General features: G+C 45.0%; 1 protein-coding gene across 1 annotated transcript in view; it reads right to left on the reverse strand.

Annotated features, from left to right (window-relative positions):
- The window catches only part of IFT140 (intraflagellar transport 140), a 1,373,663-nt gene that overhangs the window by 135,615 nt on the left and 1,214,009 nt on the right, over window positions 1–24,039 (reverse strand). The window contains exons 21-23 of the mRNA XM_086941301.1: window positions 19,301–19,396; window positions 13,393–13,525; window positions 13,160–13,303 (exon numbers count right to left, since the gene is read on the reverse strand). Coding sequence (XP_086797427.1) covers window positions 13,160–13,303; window positions 13,393–13,525; window positions 19,301–19,396 — 373 coding nt within the window. The remainder of the gene's footprint in view (window positions 1–13,159; window positions 13,304–13,392; window positions 13,526–19,300; window positions 19,397–24,039) is intronic.

Below are 24,039 nucleotides of genomic sequence, written 5' to 3' on the forward strand. Positions count from 1 at the left end.
CTAACTGACTTGCTGTGATGAAACTGATTAGCGTGGTGGTTGTAGGCCCATATTTGTAACTGGTTGAAGTAACAATAAAGGTTTTCCCAAATTTTTTTTAAAAAAAGACAGATCCGCTGCGGTTTCTCTGGAGATCTTGACTGACTCCCTGAGATCTATGTTGTGTTGATACCACTGCCTGCGGAGGCACCACTGGAGCACCCTCATATGCCAGCGTGCATGGTTGACCAACAGAATACAGGAAGCAAACAGACCGAGCAGGCGAAGGACCTTAAGGACTGGAACGACCGCTCCATTGTAAAACAAGGGAATCATTTCCTGAATGTCGAGAATCCTTTGGGGTGGAGGGAATGCTCAACAAACAGTAGTGTCCAGTACTGCCCCTATAAACTGGTTGCGCTGCGAGGGCACCAGGTGAGATTTGAGCACATTTATTGAAAACACCAACCTGTACAACAATTGGAGGCGAGGATTATCCCACCCGCGAACCCGCGAACCCGCCCGTAGGTGTGTAAGTAACCTTTCTTACTTCTTTGTTCTGACAGTGTGGTGATGTATACTCTGGTGGTTATGTTTTATCAGTTATGCTATGCATAAGCTAGGTCAGGTTCTGGTTCTGATTCACTCTTGTTGTTGCAGGGAATGCTGGTGCGAAACAAGACCAATGAACTTATCGGGTAGCAGGTCGAAGAAAGAGGAGGAGCAGTGGCGATGGAGTGTCTATCTAGGCTTCATGGACACTGTAGAAGGACTCCTGATGGACTGCGCCCGTGGACTCATGGCTTTTGTAGTTCCTGACTGAAGTTGGAAGTGTTTTTTGCTGTATTGGAACTGTTGTTTTCCCGGATTTTGGAAAGAAAGTTGTCATTTGGTGCTTTTCTGGCTGCTGTGGTTTTCTGACTGTAATAAAAGCAAAGAAGGAAAAGCATATTCCTCACCTCCGTGTCCTTAATAGAATTTAAACTTACCGTTACAATAGCTAGTCAAATTTTGATTCCTGTTTAGAGGAACACAGTACAGAGACGAAATAGACAGTATATTCCTGGACTCAAGTGGAAAGACACAAGCCAAACATCATGATTTAAGGCTTTTGAGTTTGGGAAATTGGGCCTGGTGCAAGCAGAAGCAAGTTGGTCCTCTATAAGATACATTAGTTGAGGCTCTGTCATTTGTATTATCTTGGGACCAAGCAAGGGAAAAGCTTTGTTGTGGGCACTATTTAGGGTTACATTTCAGTCCTGTCAGCCTTTCTTTGTTTGCCTGATCAGCCACCCTATTCAAATAACCTGTTGTGATGTGTTTCTTACACAGGTATTTCAATGTGTTTCAGTCTGTTGCCTTCATATTGCCGCAGTGGAAGCTAGTATGGTTCTAACATTCCTGATGTTTGCTCTCTTTGAGCCTCTTCATTGTTGCATTCTGAGTTTCTTAACTTTGAAGACTGTCATTGTGATCACTTCTGTGTGTCACATCAGCAAACTGCAGGCTTTTTTAATCCAGCTCTGTACACTATCTTCTTCCCTGATAAGATGTTGCTTAGGACACATGCAGCTTTTCTCCCAAAAGTGGTGTCACCTTCCCAAATGGGTCAGTCCATAAAGATGCGTTGTAGACATCAATGATGCTTTGCTTGCGGTGGTGATTAAGGGTAGAATTAAATTATTGTTTTCTCATAGTGGATTACAGACTGCTGACAGATCGCCTCAGGTCTCTGGCTGGGCTGTTTGGACTCTTGAACAGCTGGCTTAGTCTTGGTTTGAGAAATAAAGTAGTAAAAGGGATTGGTAAGGCCAGTATGTCTGGTGTAGGCCGCCAGCCTTTCAGCTTTGTGAATCCTTGCTGTGTTTTGTCATGGGTTTTGTAAAATGTTACTGTTGGATGAGTGCTCAGGCCATTGCAAATATTTAAAAAAACACTGGCTAAAAGCAAAACAATGTTTTGGTCTCAAAAACAGCACAATGCCACAATGGTCCCCTGCATTGAAGAGAATGCCACATTATGACCTAGCATAAAAGGGAACTAATTTGTGAACAAATGCACAACTCATGAAAGAGTGGAATGTTGTCACTCACAGTGAAGTTAGCTTATGGCTGATGTGCGCTGACACACTGCCCCATGCTGTAACAAACATAAGAAAAATGTGAATGGCACATTGGACAACAGACCAAAATGTAACACTGGCTGGATGAAATCCCCTACAAGTATATTATATGCATTTCATTTTTGTAAAGTCAAATGGTCTTAGCTAGCGCTTAAAATGGACCCCTTTGTCGCTGATAAGGGAGGCATGGTGTGCTAAGACTGCTCCATTGTTTGCCTGCATCTCTTATGTTTGTTTAGATGGAGCCTCTGATGAAAGTAATTTCTGGTTACGACCTCCATAATCATTTCAATGCTTATACACATAGACCTTGTTAACGTTAAAGAAAGTATTTAAGCCTGCTTTGGGGCTTAACACGATTGCCCTGAGGAAATGTAATCATGGGTGGCTAAGTGTTAGTTTAAACACAATCAAACCAAACCAGTCATTATTGTATTTGGGACACTGCTCCAAGGAGGCCCTATCCTACACTCCTGATCTTCCCAAAAGAACAAGTTACTTACCTTCGGTAACGTTTTTTCTAGTAGATACTATATCTGCCTGTGGATTCCTCACCTTGTGAATATCCCCCTTGCGTCAGCAACATTCGGAAATTCTTTTCGTAGCCTCGCGCCGACGTGGATAGGACGTCACAGAGACCCGGCTCCGCTCGCGACTCCGCTGACGTCACCGACGCCTATAATAGGCCCACGCCGGCGTGATGACATCAGTTCCGCCCTTTTTTCCGTGCCATCGAGGCACACGGACGGACCAATGACATAAGCAATATACACAGTATACACAATAAACAATTGCCAAGGAGAAAAACACATAGTGTGGAGCAAATGCAAGAAAGCAAATAAAGCAACTCCTTAACAATCCAATGTAATAACAATATAATACAATAACTCTGGTAAAGAAGAGTGGACAACGGGGAGGCGGGTGGGTCAGTGAGGAATCCACAGGCAGATATAGTATCTACCAGAAAAAGCGTTACCGAAGGTAAGTAACTTGTTCTTCTGATAGATACATCTGCTGTGTGGATTCCTCACCTTGTGAATAGAGTCCCACAGCAGTCCCCACTCCTGGAGGAGGGTGTCCACTCTTCTAAACCAGGAAATCCTGAAGGACAGAGCGCGCAAAGTGACCGTCCCTCCTCACTTCGGTATCCAAGCAGTAATGCTTCGCGAAAGTGTGGAGGGAAGACCAAGTTGCCGCCCTACAAATGTCCTCCACAGGAACACCTATAGCCAAAGCTGAGGTTGACGACTTAGCTCTAGTGGAATGAGCCCTAATACCCTCTGGAGGTTCCTTACCGGCCAAAGAGTAGCAGATCTTTATACACAGAACGATCCATCTTGATAAAGTTATTTTATGGACCGCTCTTCCCTTCTTGCAGCCAGCAAAGCCAATGAAGAGTTGATCATCCAAGCGACAGTCTTTAGTTCTGTCCAAATAAAAAGACACCGCCCTCTTAGGGTCCAGACGGTGTAACCTCTCCTCCTCCTTGGAAGGGTGCGGGGGAGGATAAAAGGTAGGGAGGGTAATGGATTGACCAAGGTGGAAAGGAGTCACCACCTTAGGAAGAAAAGCAGCCCTGGTCCTTAGAACCATCCGATCAGCATGTATGGTCAGGAACGGGGGCTTGGAACTTAGAGCTTGAAGCTCACTCACCCTCCTTGCCGAGGTTATTGCAACGAGGAAAACTGCCTTAAAGGTTAAAAGCCTCATAGGACATTTATGAAGAGGCTCAAAGGGAGAGCCCATCAGAAAAGTCAAGACAAGATTCAAGTCCCACTGAGGTACAATAAAAGGAGTAGGAGGGAACTTGTTTACAAGACCCTTCAAAAACCTTAAAACTACAGGAGACTTAAAAAGAGAGGGCTGGTCAGGCAAACAAATAAAAGCCGACAGAGCCGAAAGATAGCCCTTAACCGTGGCAACTGCAAGCCCTTGTTGTGCCAAAGAAAGAGCAAACCGGAGCACATCAGACAAACGGGCTCTCAAAGGGTCAATTTCATTCTCACCACACCAAGTGACAAATCTAGACCATCTACATGAATAGACAGACTTAGTGGAGTCACGCCTGGCAGACAAGATGACATCCACTACGTCAGGCGTGAGAGAATAGGAAATCAGGTTGCCCCGTTCAATCTCCAGGCATGAAGGTGCAATGTCTGGAGGTGGGGGTGTAGAACCTGCCCCTCCATCTGAGAGAGGAGGTCTGCCCTGAGAGGGAGACGGAGCGGCGGGTGAGAGGAGAGGTGGAGTAGATCTGTATACCACACCCTTCTTGGCCAATCCGGGGCGACCAATATAACTTGGGCCCGGTCTTGGCAAATCTTCCTCAGAACCCGAGGAATCAAAGGTATGGGAGGAAACGCGTAAAGGAGTTGATTTCCCCAACTCAACTGAAACGCGTCCCCCAAGGCTCCTTGCATCGGATACTGGAGACTGCAGAAATACGGGCAGTGAGCATTCTCGCGAGTGGCAAACAGGTCCACCCTAGGAGTCCCCCACGTCCGAAAGACGTGACGAACCACCTCCGGGTGAAGCCTCCACTCGTGGTCGGCAGAGAACTGCCGACAGAGACTGTCTGCACGCACGTTCAGAACTCCGGCCAGATGATTTGCCATCAGACAAATCCGGTGGTCCTGAACCCAGGACCAGAGACGCAGAGCCTCTCTGCAGAGACACTGCAACCCCACTCCTCCCTGCTTGTTGATGTACCACATCGCGGTCGTGTTGTCCGTCAGCACTTGGATCGACCGACCGCGAAGGGAAGGGAGGAAGGCCTTTAGCGCCAAACGTATCGCCCGCAACTCTAGAAGGTTGATGTGAAGCAACCTTTCCTCTGGAGACCAACGACCCTTGACCTCCAGATCCCCAGATGAGCACCCCACCCATGGTGGGGTGGATCCGCTATAACCGTGGCCACCGATGGAGGTAGATGGAAAGGCTTTCCTTGCGACAGATTGCCTTCCACGCTCCACCAAGACACATCCGCCACAGCTTCTCTGGAGATCCTCACTGACTCCCTGAGATCTCCGTTGTGCTGATACCACTGCCTGCGGAGGCACCACTGGAGCGCCCTCATGTGCCAGCGTGCATGGTTGACCAACAGAATGCAAGAAGCCATCAGACCGAGCAGGCGAAGGACCTTCAGGACTGGAACGACCGCTCCATTGTAAAATAAAGGAATAATTTCCTGAATGTCGCGAATCCTTTGAGGAGGAGGGAATGCACGACAAACAGTAGTGTCCAGTACGGCACCTATGAACAGGTTGCGCTGGGAGAGCTCTAGGTGAGACTTGGGTACATTTATCGAAAAACCCAACCTGAACAACAACTGAGTTGTCTCTTGTAGATGATGGAGCACCTTCTCTGACGACTCCGCTTTGATCAGCCAGTCGTCCAAATAAGGGAACACAGGTATCCCCGACCTCCTGAGATGAGCTGCCACCACCGCCATCACCTTGGTGAAGACTCGAGGCGCAGTAGTAAGACCAAAGGGAAGGACCGCAAACTGGTAGTGCTGCGACCCAACCGTGAAACGGAGATACTTTCTGTGCGACTTCAGGATTGGTATGTGGAAATACGCATCCTGCAAGTCTAGCGACACCATCCAGTCTCCTTCCATCAGCGCTTGAAGAACCTGAACAAGGGTGAGCATCTTGAATTTCTCCTGCTTCAGATAGAGATTCAAGATCCTGAGATCCAGGATTGGATGAAGCCTGCCATCCTTTTTGGGGATCAGGAAATACAGGGAGTAGCATCCCTGACCCCTTTCCTGCTCTGGGACCACCTCTATCGCACCCTTTCGTAACAGAGTTAGAACCTCCTCCTGCAGAAGAGACAGATGTTCCTCGGTGCAAAAACCTTGACAAGGAGGGTAAACAGGAGGGAATTCCCGAAAGGGAAGGGCATATCCATTTTCTACAAGATTGAGAACCCAAAGATCTGTTGTAACCGATTCCCAATCCTGTAGAAAATGGGTAAGCCGACCCCCAACCGGACCCACATGATCCTGAATAGCGGATCTAGGGCTGCTTTTCTGCGGCAGGGGGGTTGGAAGAGGTGGAGGAGGAAGAGGGCTGACGTCCACGAGGACGCGCTCTTTGCTTTCCCCTGTACGATCTGTACACTGAATTTTGCTGCTGCTGCTGCTGCTGTTGCTACTGCTGCTGTTGGCCTTGCCGGAAATTCCGAAAGGAGCGACCAAAGCCCCTGAACCTCCTGTTGGAAGAAGTGCCTCTGATCTGGAGACCCAAAGACTTAGCTGTCGCTCTGCAATCCTTGAATCTCTCAAGAGCCGCATCCGCATTCTTCCCAAAGAAACCAGATCCATCAAAAGGAAGATCCAGCAAAGTCGCCTGAACATCAGCTGAAAAGTCCGATGACTTCAACCAGGCTGACCTCCTAGTGGCGACAGCAGTGCCCATAATACGAGCCACAGAGTCGGCAGTGTCCAGACCACTTTGAATAACCTGGAGAGCTGCCGCCTGAGTATCAGAAATCACCTCCTCAAGATCCTTCCGGTTGGCATCAGGAATTTTTGGAACCAGGATACGCAAAGAGTCCATCAGGGCATGCACATACCTTCCCATTAGACAAGTGGCATTAGTTGACTTCAACGCCATGCTCGCCGATGAAAAGGTCTTTTTTGCAACCTGGTCTTGTTTCTTTGCTTCCTTTTCACATGGAACCTGAGGAAATGCACTAAGACTCTTTTTAGAACAGGTAGCCTGAATGACCAGGCTCTCTGGCGAAGGATGAGAAGACAGGAAAGCGGGGTCCTCAGGAGCAGCCCTGTACCTCCTCGCAACACTCTTAGAAACCGCAGGAGCCGACAATGGTTTCTTCCACACCTCCATAATAGGATCTGTCAAGGCATCATTGAATGGAAGTAAGGGCTCAACCACAGAATTCGGAGAATGCAAGACCTCAGTGAGGATATTAGACTTGAACTCCACTGTAGGCAGAGTCAATTGAAGAAGTTCAGCTGCCTTCCTCATTACTAGATGGTAAGGTTGGATATCCTTAGAAGGAGCACCAGAGCCTGAGGGCAACTCCCACTCTGGAGAGAAATCAAGAGTTCCTGAATCCGCCAACTCCTCAAAACAGCTCTCCTCCAATTGACCTTCCTCAACATCAGATTGTGAATCCAGGTACCTCTGCTCCTCCAAAAGGCGTTGAGCTTCCCTTCTGGACCTCTCCTTTAAACGCCTCGCAGCCGGATCCACCTGCGGCTCCAACGGATCCGGGGCCGACGCCGGTATCGAATCCGATGGCACAGAAGAATGCCCTCGAGGACGATCTGGAGCGGGCGACGCTGGAATCGGTGTCGACGACTTCGGCGGAGCCGGAAATTGCCAATGCGGCGTCGGAGCCGGCATGTAAGGCATGAATGGAGCAGGAGGATAGGAGTGAGGAACACCCAGGCTGAAAGCTAAAGGACCCATGGGACCCGAAGGTGCACCAGAGGGGTACCACGCCCTGAGAAGACGCCATACATAGCGTTAAGAAACGCTGAAGGGTCCTGGCCTGGAGCAGGAAAGGGCGGCTGAAAACCATCAGGCCGGTCCTGAGGAGGGATCGGATTCGGCTCTTCAACAGGCGCAGAATCCACAACCTCCCGAGCCTCTTCCTCTTCACGGGCCGGGGACGGCGCCGGAGACGGATTCGGAGAGGGTACCGGAGCCGGAGTGGGAGAGCGCCCATGCGATTAGGAAGGTGAGGCCTCACCTTCAGGCTCAGAGACTTCGAGAGTAACCACCTTCGAACGTACCTTCTTCGGTGACCTCGACCCCGACTCCTTACCAGACCGACGTCGGGACTCATGTCTCCTCTTCTTGTGTTTCTTCTTCGACTTCGAAACATCATCCGACGCCGACTTCGAAGACGACCTCTCTCGAGAACCAGATCTCGACCTCGCCCTGGACTTCGACCTCGCCCTTCGAGAACGAGACCTCGACGACTTCTCCTTTCCAGCTTTCACCTTAGCAACCAGGAGTTTGGCTTCTCTCTCCCTCAGGGCCTTCGGGTTCATCTTCCGACATGAAGAACAATCCTCCACATCATGGTAGGAACTCAAACACCAGATGCAGTCATCATGGGGGTCGGTAATGGACATCATTTTACCGCACTCCCTGCAGGGCTTGAAGCCGGTCTTCTTGGATGACATCGTCGAAGAGACAGGATACAGAGAAGCAGAAAATTGCAACAAAATGGCAACAAAGTACCAGTTGGCTACAGAGATTCCCGATAACCGTTAGCGTCGACGACGCGGAAAAAAGGGAACTGATGTCATCACGCCGGCGTGGGCCTATTATAGGCGTCGGTGACGTCAGCGGAGTCGCGAGCGGAGCCGGGTCTCTGTGACGTCCTATCCACGTCGGCGCGAGGCTACGAAAAGAATTTCTGAATGTTGCTGACGCAAGGGGGATATTCACAAGGTGAGGAATCCACACGGCAGATGTATCTATCAGAATGTCTGAACAGCCTCTTGCACTCATCATCTGTTGTGAAAAACATTTCTTTCCTGACTAAGAGTCACTTTTAAGCAAAACCAAAGGGGATGATGGACGGTGTGTTGAACACGGCAAGCACTCACCCCAGTCAACTGATCTGGGTTTAATCCATCATCATTCTTTAGCTCACTCCGCCACCCCAGTTCAGACATAGCCATATGCAAATCAGCGTGACCCTGTGCCTTATGGGAACAGTCCTGCCCGAACTGCCAAGCCATGTCTTCTCTGGACCGGAAACAATTATCCTGGGACCAGTTTCTGGCTAATCAGCCATCATCAGCCAGGCTAGCATGAATCCAGTGGCAAAGCGAGCAAGGGACCCACCTCTGGGCATACCCTGCCAACTAGGACGAACAAAGCAAAACCAAAGGGGATGTTGGACGGAGTGTTGAACATTGCAAGCACTCACCCCCAGTCAACTGATCTAGGTTTTTTTATTCTTTAGTAGCATTTATATAGCACATGGCTACCCGGAGGCATCCCAGCGCTTGCAGTAACAACAGTGAGGTGTGGAGCCAGTTAAGGAAAAAGTAGTGTTTTTAGGGATCAGCGAAAGGAGAGACGGTTGGGTTCTGCTCGCAGGTAAAGGGGAAGGGAATTCCAGTCTGGCAGCATTGAGTGAGAATTGCTGACCTCCACTTCTAGATTTCCTGATCCTAGGGATTGTGGCCAGGTTCATAGTTTTGGATTGCAGACTTCTGTTTGGCTCATAGGGCTGGATAATATTATGAAGAATGGGGGGACCAGTTTTGAATAGAGATTTATGGGCAATACACAGGAACTTGAACTTTAATCTCTCCTGGACAGGAAGCCAATGGAGGGATTTCAGGGCAGGTTTGGCCGACTGATGTTTAGGGGTGCCCAGTAAGAGTCTTGCGGCCCATTTCTGGAAAGTTTGTAATTTGGAAAGGGTGGCGATGGGGGCACCTAGATAAAGCGTGTTCGCATAGTCCAGCCGGGATAGGACAAGGGCCTGGACCATGATTTTCCTAGCCTGAAATGGCAGGAGAGGAAGAACCCTCCGAATCATTTTCAGGACACCGTAGCACGAGGCGGCCTTCTTCCGTGCCTGTGTTTTGAATGTAAGATTGTGATCGATCCAAACACTTAGACTCTTTAGCAGGGTCTTGGGAATGGGGGCTGAGCCTAGGGACGTAGGCCACATTTCCTTTAGATCAATGGGAGAGCGATTACCCAGGATCATGATTTCGCTCTTTTCCCCATTTAATTTAAGAAAGGAGTCGCTCATCCAACTCACAATCTCTTCCAAGCAGGATCGCAGGCAGGGGGTGGAGTGTTTCACTTTGTTAAGCCCAATCAACAATTGCGTGTCATCTGCGTAGGTGACTATATGTATTCCAAAGGGTAGAACTGCCTCTGCAATGGTGCAGGTGTAAACATTAAATAAGGTAGGGGTCAGAGAGGATCTCTGAGGCACTCCACAGCAGAGGGGTGTCTGCTTGGAGGTCACCTCATTGTCAAAAACTTGGAAGGATATGTTGTCTAGGAAGGAATGTAGCCAAGCCATGGCAGTTCCAGTGATACCTAGTTTACTAAGCCTATGGATTAGAATACGATGGTTTACGGTATCAAAAGCCGCGCTAAGGTCAAGAAGGACCACCGCTGTGCCGCCGGAATCTACTATTTTTCTTGACTCTTCCACTACTGAGAGCAGGGCTGTTTCTGTTCCCTGTAGTGGGCGGAAACCTATCTGGGTCCAATGGAGGAGATTATAGGTCTCTAGAAATTAAGATAATATTGAATTAACATATTTTTCGGTGATTCTGCTAATCCCTGGGAGCAGGGAAATCGGGCGGTAATTTCCCTAGTTGGCAGGGGCAAGACTGGGTTTCTTCAACAGAGCCCTTACCATTGCTTCCTTCCACGCGGGGGGACCACCCCTGAGGAGAGTGAGATGTTGATTAGATCTAAGATTACAAGGGAGACTACCCCTGCCACCTGTTTTAATATCCATAGTGGGGCAGGGTCTTTGAGTGATCCACTTTTTACCTTAGATAGGAAGCTTTCTAATACTGGCATCACCATCGCCGGAATTGTATCCAGGGTGGGCTGGTTTCTGCCAGGTTGTGGGTCTAGGAAGTAATTTTCCATGGGGGGAAATGACGAGAACATGGTTTCAATTTTAGTTGAAAAAAATTCTGCTAATTTGTCACACTGTGCTCCTGAAGTATTAGGGGTGACAGGTGGGGGGGAGGGTGGGTCGGGGGGAGCTTTTGAGAGAGTTTTAATAATGCTGAAAATCTCACGAGTGAAAATGGGTACGGCTAAAATATTATTTTCGTAATAGGCTGCCTGTGCTGCTCTGATTTCAGATTTGTAGAGATGGATGTTTCCTCTATATTTTTTCTTTTTTTCCGAAGAGAAACTTTTCCTCCAGTTTCTCTCAAGGGTTTAATCCATCATCATGCTTTGTTCGCCCTAAGTTGGCAGGGTATGCCCAGACGTGGGTCCCTTGCTCACTTTGCCACTGGATTCAAGCTAGCCTGGATGGTGACGGCTGATTAGCCAGAAACCGGTCCCAGGATGCTTGTATCCGGTCCGGGGAAGACATGGCTTGGCAGTTGGGGCTGGACTGTTCCCATGAGGCACAGGGTCAGACTGATTTGCATATGGCCATGTCTGAACTGGGGTGGCTGAGTGAACTAAAGAATGGTGATGGATTAAACCCAGATCAGTTGACTGGGGGTGAGTGTTTGATTTTCTCAAACGCTCCGTCCATCATCCCCTTTTGTATCGCTTTGTTCGCCCTAAGTTGGCAGGGTATGCTCAGACGTGAGTCCCTTGCTCACTTGGCCACTGGATTCAAGATAGCCTGGCTGATGAGGATTATGAATCCGAAACCGGTCACAGGATGCTCGTTTCCGGTCCAGGGAAGACATGGCTTGGCAGTTCGGGCTGGACTGTTCCCATGAGGCACTGGGTCAGACTGATTTGCATGTAGCCATGTCTGAACTGGGGTGGCTGAGTGAGCTAAAGAATGGTGATGGATTAAACCCAGATCAGTTGACTGGGGGTGAGTGTTTGATTTGCTCAAACGCTCTGTCCATCATCCCCTTTTGTATCGATTTGTTCGCCCTAAGTTGGCAGGGTATGCTCAGACGTGAGTTCCTTGCTCACTCGGCCACTGGATTCAAGATAGCCTGGCTGATGAGGATTATGAATCCGAAACCGGTCCCAGGATGCTTGTTTCCGGTCCAGGGAAGACATGGCTTGGCAGTTCGGGCTGGACTGTTCCCATGAGGCACAGGGTCAGACTGATTTGCATATGGGCATGTCTAAACTGGGGTGGCTGAGTGAGCTAAAGAATGGTGATAGATTAAACCAAGATCAGTTGACTGAGGGTGAGTGTTTGATTTGCTCAAACGCTCCGTCCATCATCCCCTTTTGTATCGCTTTGTTCGCCCTAAGTTGGCAGGGTCTGCTCAGGTGTGAGTCCCTTGCTCACTTGGCCACTGGATTCAAGATAGCCTGGCTGATGAGGATTATAAATCCGAAAATGGTCCCTGGATGCTTGTTTCCGGTCCATGGAAGACATGGCTTGGCAGTTCGGGTTGGACTGTTCCCATGAGGCACAGGGTCAGACTTATTTGCATATGGCCATGTCCGAACTGGGGTGGCTGAGTAAGCTAAAGAATGGTGATGGATTAAACCCAGATGATTTGACTGGGGGTGAGTGTTTGATTTGCTCAAACGCTCCGTCCATCATCCCCTTTTGTATCGCCAAACTCCGGCCAACATGTTTTGTGGCGTATCAGAGGCACTGAAAGTGTTCTTTGGCCCTTGATGCAAGCAGAGAAAATGCCTCCTAGTTTGCCAGTTGGCTAGTAAAAGACAGCTGTAACAAGGGTTCAGTAGGACCCTTACATCCCACCCCTCCCCCGGGCCCTGGTATCACTGCACCTGCTGTACTAACGATAACTTCACCTCTGCCCATAATACAAAACCTGTGAACCATCCAGTAATTTTATATTTTTCCAATGTACCCTCTGACATGTTTTCCCAAAGTTAACAACTGAAGGCGAATACTTAACAGCTGGCAAATTTTCACTCTCCTTGTTATTCTCTACATCAACTGACTCCTATATCTCCATGAAATGATCTACATTAGAACGGAAGAAATAATGTAGTCTTCTTACCATTTAATAATGTAGTCCTTGGCCTCATGGCTTAAACAGTCTACCATGGGACAACCTACAATGTTTGTGTTTGTGTTAGGAGCACTAACGGATTTGACATATTCCATTCAACAAGGAAATGGACATTTTCAATCACTACAAACCTTGGATTGTATGAGTAGTTTGCTGAACCACCAACGAAAGTAAAGCACAGGCCCGCCCCATTACTAGTTATCCATTCCCTAGAGATTCACTGAGCCTTATGTGTAACAGCAAAAGATTGGTCATTTCAAAAGCTAATAGCACACATTTTTCTATAACTTTGTCTCCAATATCGTGAGTTTGAGAGAGGTTCATTCTTCACTGCATTAATCCAGAACCTTTAGCGTCTGTTTATTAAGACCTTTATATACCTTACACAGGCGGATGGCATTATTGTATGCCTGAGCCCTGGTGTAGAAGTGCACCGCCTGCTTCAGCTCATCCTGACTCTCATATTGCCGAGCTAGATGGTAGGACGCCGCCCAGTTTCCAGTTTCGTTAGCTATTTCAGCTGCCTGTAAAAGAAGACAATATAGTAACCATGTGCCTCACGACCGTTTTCTTAACTGCAAAAAACATTATGCCTTATTGGAAGAGAACTTACCCGCTGGATGTTTCCCAGGAAGCAGTGAACGCGAACAAGTGAGAGGTAGTCTTGTGCCAGTTCATAATACTTCAACGCTGCATCCATGTCTGCTTGACTTTCTAGATACTGAGCCCACCACTTCCACAAGCTCCTAAAGACGTGCACAACAAGAAGGTCACCATCAAGTCTTGATCCATGTGACAATGGCAGGCACTACAACATCAGCTGGCCACAAATATTCAACAGTAAGCTCTCACCAGAATGAATCTGTGCCCTGTACATGCCTCAAAGAGTCTTTGCTCACATAGAATGAACACATTAACTGACCACTGCACCTGACAGTGTAAACTCACTTGCTTTTCATGGATTACCAATGCTTTTATGCAGAACTAGGCGTATGTGCTGCACTTCGATCGTTCAGTATTTTGATGAAATAACTGTCCTTTATTGGCTATATGTCATCACCCAATGCTTACCAGCCTGCTCTAACTCTTTCTGTTGAAACTCTAGAACTTTGTTATCTAAACCATTTACTGTTAGACAATCATTCCAGTCAGTTCACCTACCAAACACAAAACTTAGGCTTAAGTACAAATAAATTGCCCCCTTTCACCAAGGGTTCACTCATTCCTTGATGGAGAATAAACAATCTTTCAAAAAGCCAGTTCATTATTTATGTGTTTAGCAATGGAGGCATTCACTGCAAACTCCAGTGGTCAGTGTTACCCTTTCAGTAATGAGACTGAATATTGAGGCAAAAAAATCGAATAGCATTAACATCAAGTTGGAAATATAGTGGAATGGAAATATCTAGTGCAAGAATATCGTTGTCAAGAATATCGATTTGAAGGTAAGAAATATCGATTTTAAAAATATAGAATCCATTAACATAGTTTGCGAAATATATTTGTTTAAAATATTGATTTTTGAAATTAGTATGATGTATTTTATTATATATTTTAAATGTATGACGTAATTTTTTTATATAAGTATTGTTTATGTTGTTTATTATATATGTGTTAAATTTCTAGTAGTTTTTAAATTTACTTTATTTAAATTTAGCATCTTTTTGTTCCGTAGCAGGTTGTGGGTTCATAGGGAAATAGGGTGGGAAGTAATTTAATTATAAAAATGTAATGACTATTTTTTATTTAATTATATTCATTTAATTGATATTGAATAGTGCTAACTGGGCGTTGAATTTTTTGGGTACTCATTTTATGAGTGGGTTGTGGGGTTTATAGGTGTAAAAGGTGGGAAGGAATTTATTTTTATTTCATGAATAATTAGCTGTAAAATAATAATATTATTTATGTATTTATTTGAAAGGTTTTATATAGCGCTATCTAGACGCGAATGTATCAGAGCGCTTTACATGAGTATCAGACCATAGTTGCAGGTTACATCATTACAAGATTACACAGTTTCAGAGCATAGTTAGATATTAGGTCGAGAAAAACAATAAGGACATGTACGTAAGAGAAAGAGCAGGCATGGGGTGAGATTCAGGGGAGAGGGGGTAGGAGCAGGAGACATAGACAAAGAATGAAGGAGGGAAAGAGGTGGTGGAGGGAGAGAGACAGAGTATGAAAGAGGAGGGGGAGGGAAGAGGGGGCACACGCCGGTAGACGAGATCCCAGGGGAAGTGGAATCCTTTCCACATCTCCGTTGCATGAGGCTCCCTTGACGCAGTGGACTATCTCAGAGGGGTCTCTGAGACTCCAAGGCCTAACTACTGAATCCTTCCCCAACAAGGGGAGAGGGAGTGCTTTGGAATTAATTGATAATTAATTATGGTATTTGTGGAATTTTTTAGGTACAAGTTGTGGGGCTAATAGGGGTAAAGGGTGGAAAGTAATTTATTTGTAATTAATTAATAATTAGTTGATAATTAATATGAATTAATGAATTGATACTTCATTATGGTAATTTTGTCATTTCTTTTGCAGGTTGTGGGATTAATAGGGGCAAAGGATGGGAAGTCTTTTATTTATAATTAGCTAATAATTAGTTGATAATTAATATTGATCAATTAATTGATAATTGATTATGTTAATTGTTTAATTAAATTTGTGGGAGGAGTGGGTTATGGGTTTATAGGGGTAAAGGGTGGGGAGTAAATTAATTTTACTTAATTCAAAATTAGTTGTTAAATTAAATTAAAATTAATTTTATTTGTGTAATTAATGTTTTTAAAATTAAATTTTAGGTGCGGGTTGAGTGGCTTTTAGGGATAAAGGGTGGGAAGTTAATTCATTTCAGTGAATTATAATTCATTTTTTAGTTAATATTTGTTCAATTGATAATTGATGTTAGTTGTGCAAATAAATTAATTTGTTTCACATTTTAGATGTGGGTTCTGGGTTTTGTAGGGGTATGAGGTGGGAGGTAAATCAATTTTAAGTAATTAATATTTTGTTTAAGTCACTAATATTTATTAATGACAATTAATTGTGTTGTGTTTTGTGGGGTATATTGTGGGAAGTACATTAATTATAATTAATTATTAAATATTTAATTAATGAAAAATTATTTGTTGATGAATATTCATATTAATAGTGTAAATTAATTGGAAGCACATATTACTAAACATCTTACTGATTATATTGAATCCACTGGATGCCTTGACTCCTCTCAGTCTGGGTTTAGGACTATGAACAGTACGGAGTCAGCATTCATTCCTGTCACTGATAACATATGACACTCACTTGACAACGGCCAGGCAGTACTATTAGTGCTGCAGGATTTGTCAGCGGCTTTTGACACAGTGTCCCATTCCATTCTACTCGGGAGACTCAGAGAAATCGGGATTCCTGGACAGGCCTTTCAGTGGGTCTCTCGCTTCCTTAAACAGCGGACACAGACCATTACTCTAGGCTCTTTCTGATCACATACCAAGGAACTCACCAAAGAAGTGCCTCACGAATCCTGCCTCAGCCCCACTTTGTTCAATATTTATGTAGCCCCGTTAGCAGGATTACTTAGAAAGCTTGGCTTTACTCCGATTTCTTATGCTTATGACACCCCGCTTTCACTGTCATTTGATAAAAACTCCAACAATACTCAGACCACTTTCTCCAAAGGCATAAGTGCTATTGCAGCCTGGATGAGGAATAATTTTCTTAAGATGAACGCTGGAAAAACGGAGATCATGCTGTTCGGAGATGCCCTTCTGCTCTGGTCCCAAGAGTGTTGGCCATCCAACTTAGGCAAAGACTGTGTCAAGAACCTAAGCATATGTCTGGACCCGAAACTAACAATGAAAGAGAAAGTTACAACCAGTGTGAAATCATGCTTCCATAGGTTGAGACTCCTATGCAGGGTATTTCATTTCTTCTCCTTACCATACGTAAAATACTCATCCAAGCTCTGGTGATAAGTCGCCTGAACTACTGCAATGCCCTTTTGATTTCAGGTAGTGAGTCCTCCATTAAGAAACTTCAGGTAGTTCAAGACACTGTGGCTAGTATTGTCTCATGCTCACCTGCCAGAACAGCCTCTCTTCCGCTACTACAATGTTTACACTGGTTACCGATACGTAAGCAGATTCGATTTAAGATATGTTGTATGGTACATAAAGCACTAAATGGTAAAGGTCCTGGTTATCTAGCTGAAAAACGTATTCAATATTAGCCACACAGATCCCTCCACTCAGGTGCAAAATCTTTGCTCATTGTCCTGCGCTTTAAGAAGTCTCTCTTTGGTGGGACCGCCTTCTTCCACCTAGCCCCCTATTACTGGAATCAGCTTCAAATTCATCTCCGGAAATGCCTAGAAGACCTTTTTCATTTAGAAAGCTACTTCAAACCGAGCTTTTCTAAAAATGCCCGCATCTATTCGGCTCTGACTGCTGCACCTCTGTAGCATGGAGATACCCTCTGGGGGTGATTCAGGCACTTTAAAAGTCAATAAAATAAATAAATATATATATATATATTTTTTTTAGGTGCCGGTTGTGGCAATTGTTGTGTTATAGGGTGAAAAGTAACTTAACTTAATTTATGTATTAATTAATTATTTTGGTAAAAAATAATTTCTAAATAAAATATTTATTTGTATGAAAATCATGTTTGTATTTTATTTATAATAATATTTGTAGGTATTTGTGATATGTATTTGACCGTATAATATGTTTTTATTTTTTTAAATATATATTTTTTCAACATATTTATATTTTTTTATTTACTTTGTTTTTAAAATATTTTTATTTTGTTGAAGATATTTTGTTTATTTTTATTTTTTAACTGACTGGAGTGGGAAAAGTAAATTTTACCCTTCCACAATCCAACGCTTTTCCCTACTGTGTACTCACTGGAGTGGCAATAGTAAATTTTACCCTTCTGCAATCCAACGCTTTCCCTACTGTTGCACTGACTGGAGTGGGAATAGTACATTTTACCCTTCCGCAATCCAGCACTTTTCCTACTGTTGCACTGACAGGAGTTGGAATAGTAAATTTTACCCCTCCGCAATCCAACACTTTCCCTACTGTTGCACTGACTGGAGTGCGGAATGCTTTTTTTTTTTGTTAATTATAAGTTTTATTGTTGTGTTAAGGGTAGTGGGTATGGTAAATAGTAGTATTTTGTAATGTTATTATATTTTATGCAATTCTACATTTATTGTAGTTAGAATAGTAAATCTTATTATTGTGTGGTGTAAAATATTTTGTTACTGTTGTGTTGTTTTAGGTGGAAGTAATTATGTTTATATTTATTTAGTAGAAAAATGTTTTCTTTTTAATGTGGTGAGAAATATATATATATTTATTTTAATTTGTAATAATGTATTCAATATTGCAATCTATATAATTACGTGTTTGATTTAATATAATAATATTACAATTTGCAATATCTTTTGTTTGCAACGCATGTTTAATTAAATTGTAAAATATGTGTGCTGTTTACTTTTTTCTTTGAAATTAAATTGATTCCCTTTTGTAATATTTTATGTTTTTGGCATTTTTAAATATGTTTACATATATTTTTGATAATGTTGTACTAGTTAAGATTTTGTAAATTATATTATTAATTAAAATATTAATTTATATTTGTATATATGTATAATTATATGTATGTGTGTTTACTATTTTTTAAAGAAGTGTATTTGTTGTATTTGTTCAAATATACATTTAATGATATTTTTTTATAAATTAAAGTTAGTATTTAATTTATGTTTATTTTAATATTTTAAACTATATATATTTTTAATTTGATATTTAATACAACTATATTATTGTAATCTATATTTTTTCGATATTTTTCTACTTACCTGTTTAAGTATAGGGAGTCGATATTTTTTCATTCTATATTTTTACCTCAAAATTTTTTACATCTAGATTTTTGTGATCGATATTCTGTCAGTGAACCCCCCTTTCACTAACCCACTCGATGAACAGAGTGAGAGCAGCAATGAATTGGCTACACTCACAATAGTTAGCAAATCCTTCTCGTTCTAGCACCCCGCCGACAAACCTGTTTCACAATTGCTTACAAAATCCTAATGTTCTGTTACATTAGGCAATTCATTTGTGTAATGGTCTACTTGAGTACTAAATGGTATATATGAGGATGATAAAGAAATAATATAATAAATTATAAAAATTTGAGAATCGATAATCCAGGTACATTCGTAATTGTTAGATAACCACTCTTTTTTTCTACCCTCACACACGCAAAACTGTTCCACAATCGCTCAAAAAATCCTCATGTTCTCAACAGTGAGTTATGTAACTTGTAAATGATCTAACTGAGAACTTAACTTTTTATATTACATTCTTTCAATTTTATCATGTAGGCGCACATGTTCATCACTCAGTACACATGACCAACAGAGAACACGTAGCACAAATTTCTGTCACTCTTACAAAGAACTGCGATGTGAATGACAAAAGAAACATGGTACTTACAGAGAAACGGTCACTTACTTATCTTTTGACTTATTGATGTAGATTTCTAATGACTGCGGGTCATCTAGGAGCATCCTGGGAACCTCAAATCGATGTGTATCCGACTTCTCATAGCTGCAGAGAAAAGGTGAAGAAGATCTCAATTATCCCTTCGTCCAGAAAAAAATGATATCAGAATCCTGTCACAGAAGAATATTTAGATTTTACAAATTGCAGCATTTCATGTGTAATGCATTATGTTTACCTAAGTTGCAGCAGACAAGTACTAAATTACAATGGGGAACAGTTTTTCAAGCCAAGAAACAAAGCATAGTTGCACAGCCTTAGATCTCAGTATGCAATATTCGAAAGAGATAGAGCATCATTTGGCATGAAAGACAGTTCTGAAAGATATTCTACAACCAGGAATCACAATGAATAGTGTTTTTTTGTCAGAGAGTTTCACATCTGCGTAAAAGGTTCATGAGCTTACATAACACAAAGAGACCCTTTTGATCTTCTCCCAAAAAGAATGCACCAAGCCCCATATAAGAATCAGAGTAGCAACCTAGTAATGCTTAAAACAAACATAAAATAATATGTTTCTAAAAGAAGAAAGAAGTAAAGGGCCCTCAAATGTCAGAAAAACCAGACAAAGTACTATTTAATGTCCAAATGCGAGGCAAAGATTTTAAAAAATAGAAAGTGATAGGGCTTCATAGATTAACATCATGTGATTTTAGGCAAATTACTTAATCCCCCTGTGCCTAAAAAATTATAACATAGGCCTGATTAGGATGGCGGTTGGACTTACACCAGGCTGCCATCCTGGTGGGAAATGGGACCACCAGACAAGCAGTCTGAATCACGGTGTGACTGCCTTCAAGGTGGTCGCAAAGTGTATACTTGTATTGCGGCGGGTGCTGCGGGCAGCAGCACACGCTGCAGTACAAAATATGCACCCGGCATATTCATGAACTAGGTGGTAGGCACCATGCGGTGACTGCCACATGGTGCAGGGATTTGTGGGGCCATGTCAGAGGGCCAGGGAGGTAGGGGGGCCCGAACCGGCCCCGAATGTCCCTTTTCGCCTGCCTTTTCATGGTGGGTAAACCGTCAGGAAACGGCCGGCGGGAAGATACATTGCAATCCCTCCGGCGGTGCCTGGCAGGCACTGCCCCTGTTGTAGGGATGCAAGCCCCTCCAACGGACCATTGGGCTACTTGAGCCCGTTTGATCCATAGCGGTCGGTCTCTCCGACCGCCAACTATCCGCCTGCCATCCAAATGTGGCGGGCGGTAATCAGTAGTACAATGGGGGTGGGACCGCCACCGACGGGCTGTCGGTGGCGGTCCCACCGTCATCGTAATCAGGCCAATAGACTGGTTTATAGTAAAAGTTCCACATCAGCCTCTTGCAGGATAGCAATTCTGGCCCAAAAAACAGCCAAGAGCGGGAGGAACCAAAGAGGTCGATATGTGATGATTGATTGGCACTGCAAAGAAAGACGGTGTACTTGAACATCAAAAAATGGTAACAGCAACAATAATTATAATGCGACTGAAAAATAATATGTTACAAAACTAATATAACGTAAAAAATTAAAGTTTTGATTAAACACCTGGAGTTTGTGTCAGGTGAGTATTTTTAATTTAAACAGAAAACAGGTGCAAAACACAGTGATAATATGGACGGCATGTAAATCAGAACTCTGGGGAAAGGTTCCAGAATTTGAGAATTTTGAGAAAGAACATAAAGGAATAAGATATAAAGCTGAAAGAGAAGATCATAAATTAATTGAACAAATGATCCAGGGGAAATCACGATCCTGGACTACTTTGGGAAAACTGGTTACTATCGTTAAAATTAAACATCAAGCAGGAGAATTCAGTAAACCTTATTTTTCAATCATGACATTGTCAACGCCTTTCCCATAGCAACTTTAATAAATCATGTACATTTCAGGGCATTGCTCACTTGATGAGCAAGAAATGAAAGTATCGTAACTTATTTCTAACGTGCAAACTATTTTCTGTGTAGCTCATCTGTATCACTTTGCATAGTTCATATTTTCGAGACAGTAATCTCTATTTGTTCACATGGATTTAATATGTAACACAATAAAGAACTGGGAGTAGGGGGGGCGTGGCTAAGCACGCAATGGCGGCGGACGTGCCCGGGTAGAGCACCGCGCTAATTTCCCCATTCGCAGGCCGTTTCTCCGTTCTAATTTATCCGTTGTTGGCCCACAATTGCAGCGGAGCTCAAGCGGACGATCCCCGGCCCCCCTCCTGAATCTGGGCTGATCATGGTCCTGCAAGTGCCCCGGAGCCGACAGAGACCCGGCGCCCTCTTCAGCAAGCTCCCCGGCCGGCGCATCTGCTAACGCGAGATCGGGGTCGAGCCGCGTCCACAAGGCCCGACCGCTGGAAGTGGAGCCGTGGAGCATCGAGATCTCAGGATCTGTGGCGTCGCCCCTATCGCACCTGTGGCTACGGTAGGATGTGCGCTAGGCCCCTATAGCCCAGGGGGCATACTGGAAGTGGCTGACTGGCAGGAACGGCGTCCCTGCACATATCTGCCACCCCCCGGCTGGCGCGGTGATCGGAAGGCGACTGAGACGGCACTGCGCCTGTGGGACTTAGAGCGGAACCGTTTGTGGTGCGAGACCTGGTGGCTTTGCAGTGCAGCCACAGACTTTTACTCCTCCAGAATCTGGCACATTTAGAGGAGGCCCTATCTGACAAACTGCCCGGGGGGTGAGTTGCGCAGCCAGCGGCCTGCTTGAACTACACGTGGTAGGCCGCGCTGCCGGCTGCTACCATTGGTTGCCTGTTGCGCTCCTCGGGATCACTGCCGACACTGCTCTGCCTACAGAGGGGAGACTGGATCCAGGGATAGTGCTGCTGCGAGTCTGGCTCTCTCCATCCAGATGCGACATGAGTGCACATACTGCCGGTGAGCCATGGGGCAAGCTTGTAGGGGTGGACGGACCACTGAAGGTGAGTGCTGCACTGGGATCCAACCTGGAACATTGTAGGGTGGTTGAACCCTATACCCGGGAGCTCCGGGACCCCATACACTGGAAGCCATAGCTGGAACTGGGCCGACTGCTGTGGGGGGAGGCACCCTCAACCTGAACACGAGATGTTTGTGTAAAGACAGAGCTAGGCGCCCAGCAAACCCCCCTTGAACTCAAGGACTCTTTAGCTCATAGGAGCATTTGGACGACAACATGTTTCGCTGTCGACCTTTTGGCATTGTGTTTTTGTTTCCCTTGTTTACAGGGTTGGTTGACTCTTCCCTTCTCCCTTGCATTTTCTTTGGGACATACGGGCATATGCGACAGTACTTAGATGCAGTGTGTGGGTGTTTGCCATGTTGTGCAGATATGCCGGTTGCTTGGGGGAGATGGCTAAGGGGAGGAATGGAAAAACAGATATGTAATGGCTGTAATAACATTTTGTACCTGGAATGTGCGAGGGATGCATACCCCCTTGCGTCGCTACCAGATTTATTCATATCTCAAACGACACCATGTCCAAATTGAGCTATTGCAAGAGACTCATTTGACCGGCCCAGAGGCGCTCACGTTACTTCGCAGGTGGCGGGGACAATTGCATGCTACAGGATTTTCGGCATTCGCACGGGGGGCGTTGATCTGGATACGACCTGGGGTTCCCTTCGCACTTTCCCACTGCAAAGTAGACACGGAGGGTAGATATGTGGTACTCCATGGTAGATTGGATGGACAGTTCATAGTCCTTGCTTCCATTTATGCTCCTAATACTGACCAAGGCCACTTTTTCACACAGCTGTCTATGGTGCTGGCTCCATGGCATGGAATACCTCTTCTGCTTGGGGGCGACTACAACGCTGTCTTAGATGTTGCTTTAGACCGATCATTCCCTCCCCTAGCCTGTGCACCAGTAGCAGCCGCATTGAGGGCACTCACAGACTGGGCGGTGCAATGGGACTTACATGATGCTTGGCGCAGCCGTAACCCCCACGAAAAGGTATATTCATATTATTTGGGCGCCACACACTCCACGTCTGACTGGATAGGTACATGATGATGAGCGACCTACTCCCTCATGTCACAGACACCAGTTATCTCGGCTGTACTCATTCTGACCACAATCCTCACACCCTTGACTTTGCTTGGGAACGCCCCCACCCACCGATACCAACCTGGCGACTTCAACCGGACGTCTTGCTGGACGCCCCGTATAGGGAGGCACTATCGATCCGCCTACTGCAGTATTTTGAAGAAAACAATGACACAGCCTCCGACCCGCAATTCGAATGGGATACGTTTAAAGTAGTCACCCGGGGTCACTGTCTGGGCATGCAGGCGGGAATGCGAAAGCAGATAGAGGCGGAACTGACACGGGTCGAATCTGAACTGCTGAAAGGGGAACGAGAGGCGACGGGGGAGGTGACAGGGCTTTGCCGGCAGCCAGAGAACGGCATACACAACTGTTTGACAGGTTGAAGAATCTGAATTATGCTGCCCACTCGGTGCAAACATATCGCCTAGGTGACAAGCCTGGTAAATTGCTATCATGGCTGATCAGGCGCGACGCCCAGACCATGCCGGTAATGTCTATCCGCACTGCCCCAGACACCATAGTCTACACACAGAGGGCTATTCACGAGGCCTTCACGTCACACTATGAGGGCCTTTACCGCTCTCGTCTGCGAATCTCAGCTGACAACATCTCAGCATATTTGTTGACCTTGACACTGCCAGTAACCACTAATGAGCAACGAGGAGA

This window comes from Lissotriton vulgaris, chromosome 10 (genome assembly GCF_964263255.1).
Source record: "Lissotriton vulgaris chromosome 10, aLisVul1.2, whole genome shotgun sequence".
In the NCBI taxonomy this organism is placed as follows: Eukaryota; Metazoa; Chordata; class Amphibia; order Caudata; family Salamandridae; genus Lissotriton; species Lissotriton vulgaris.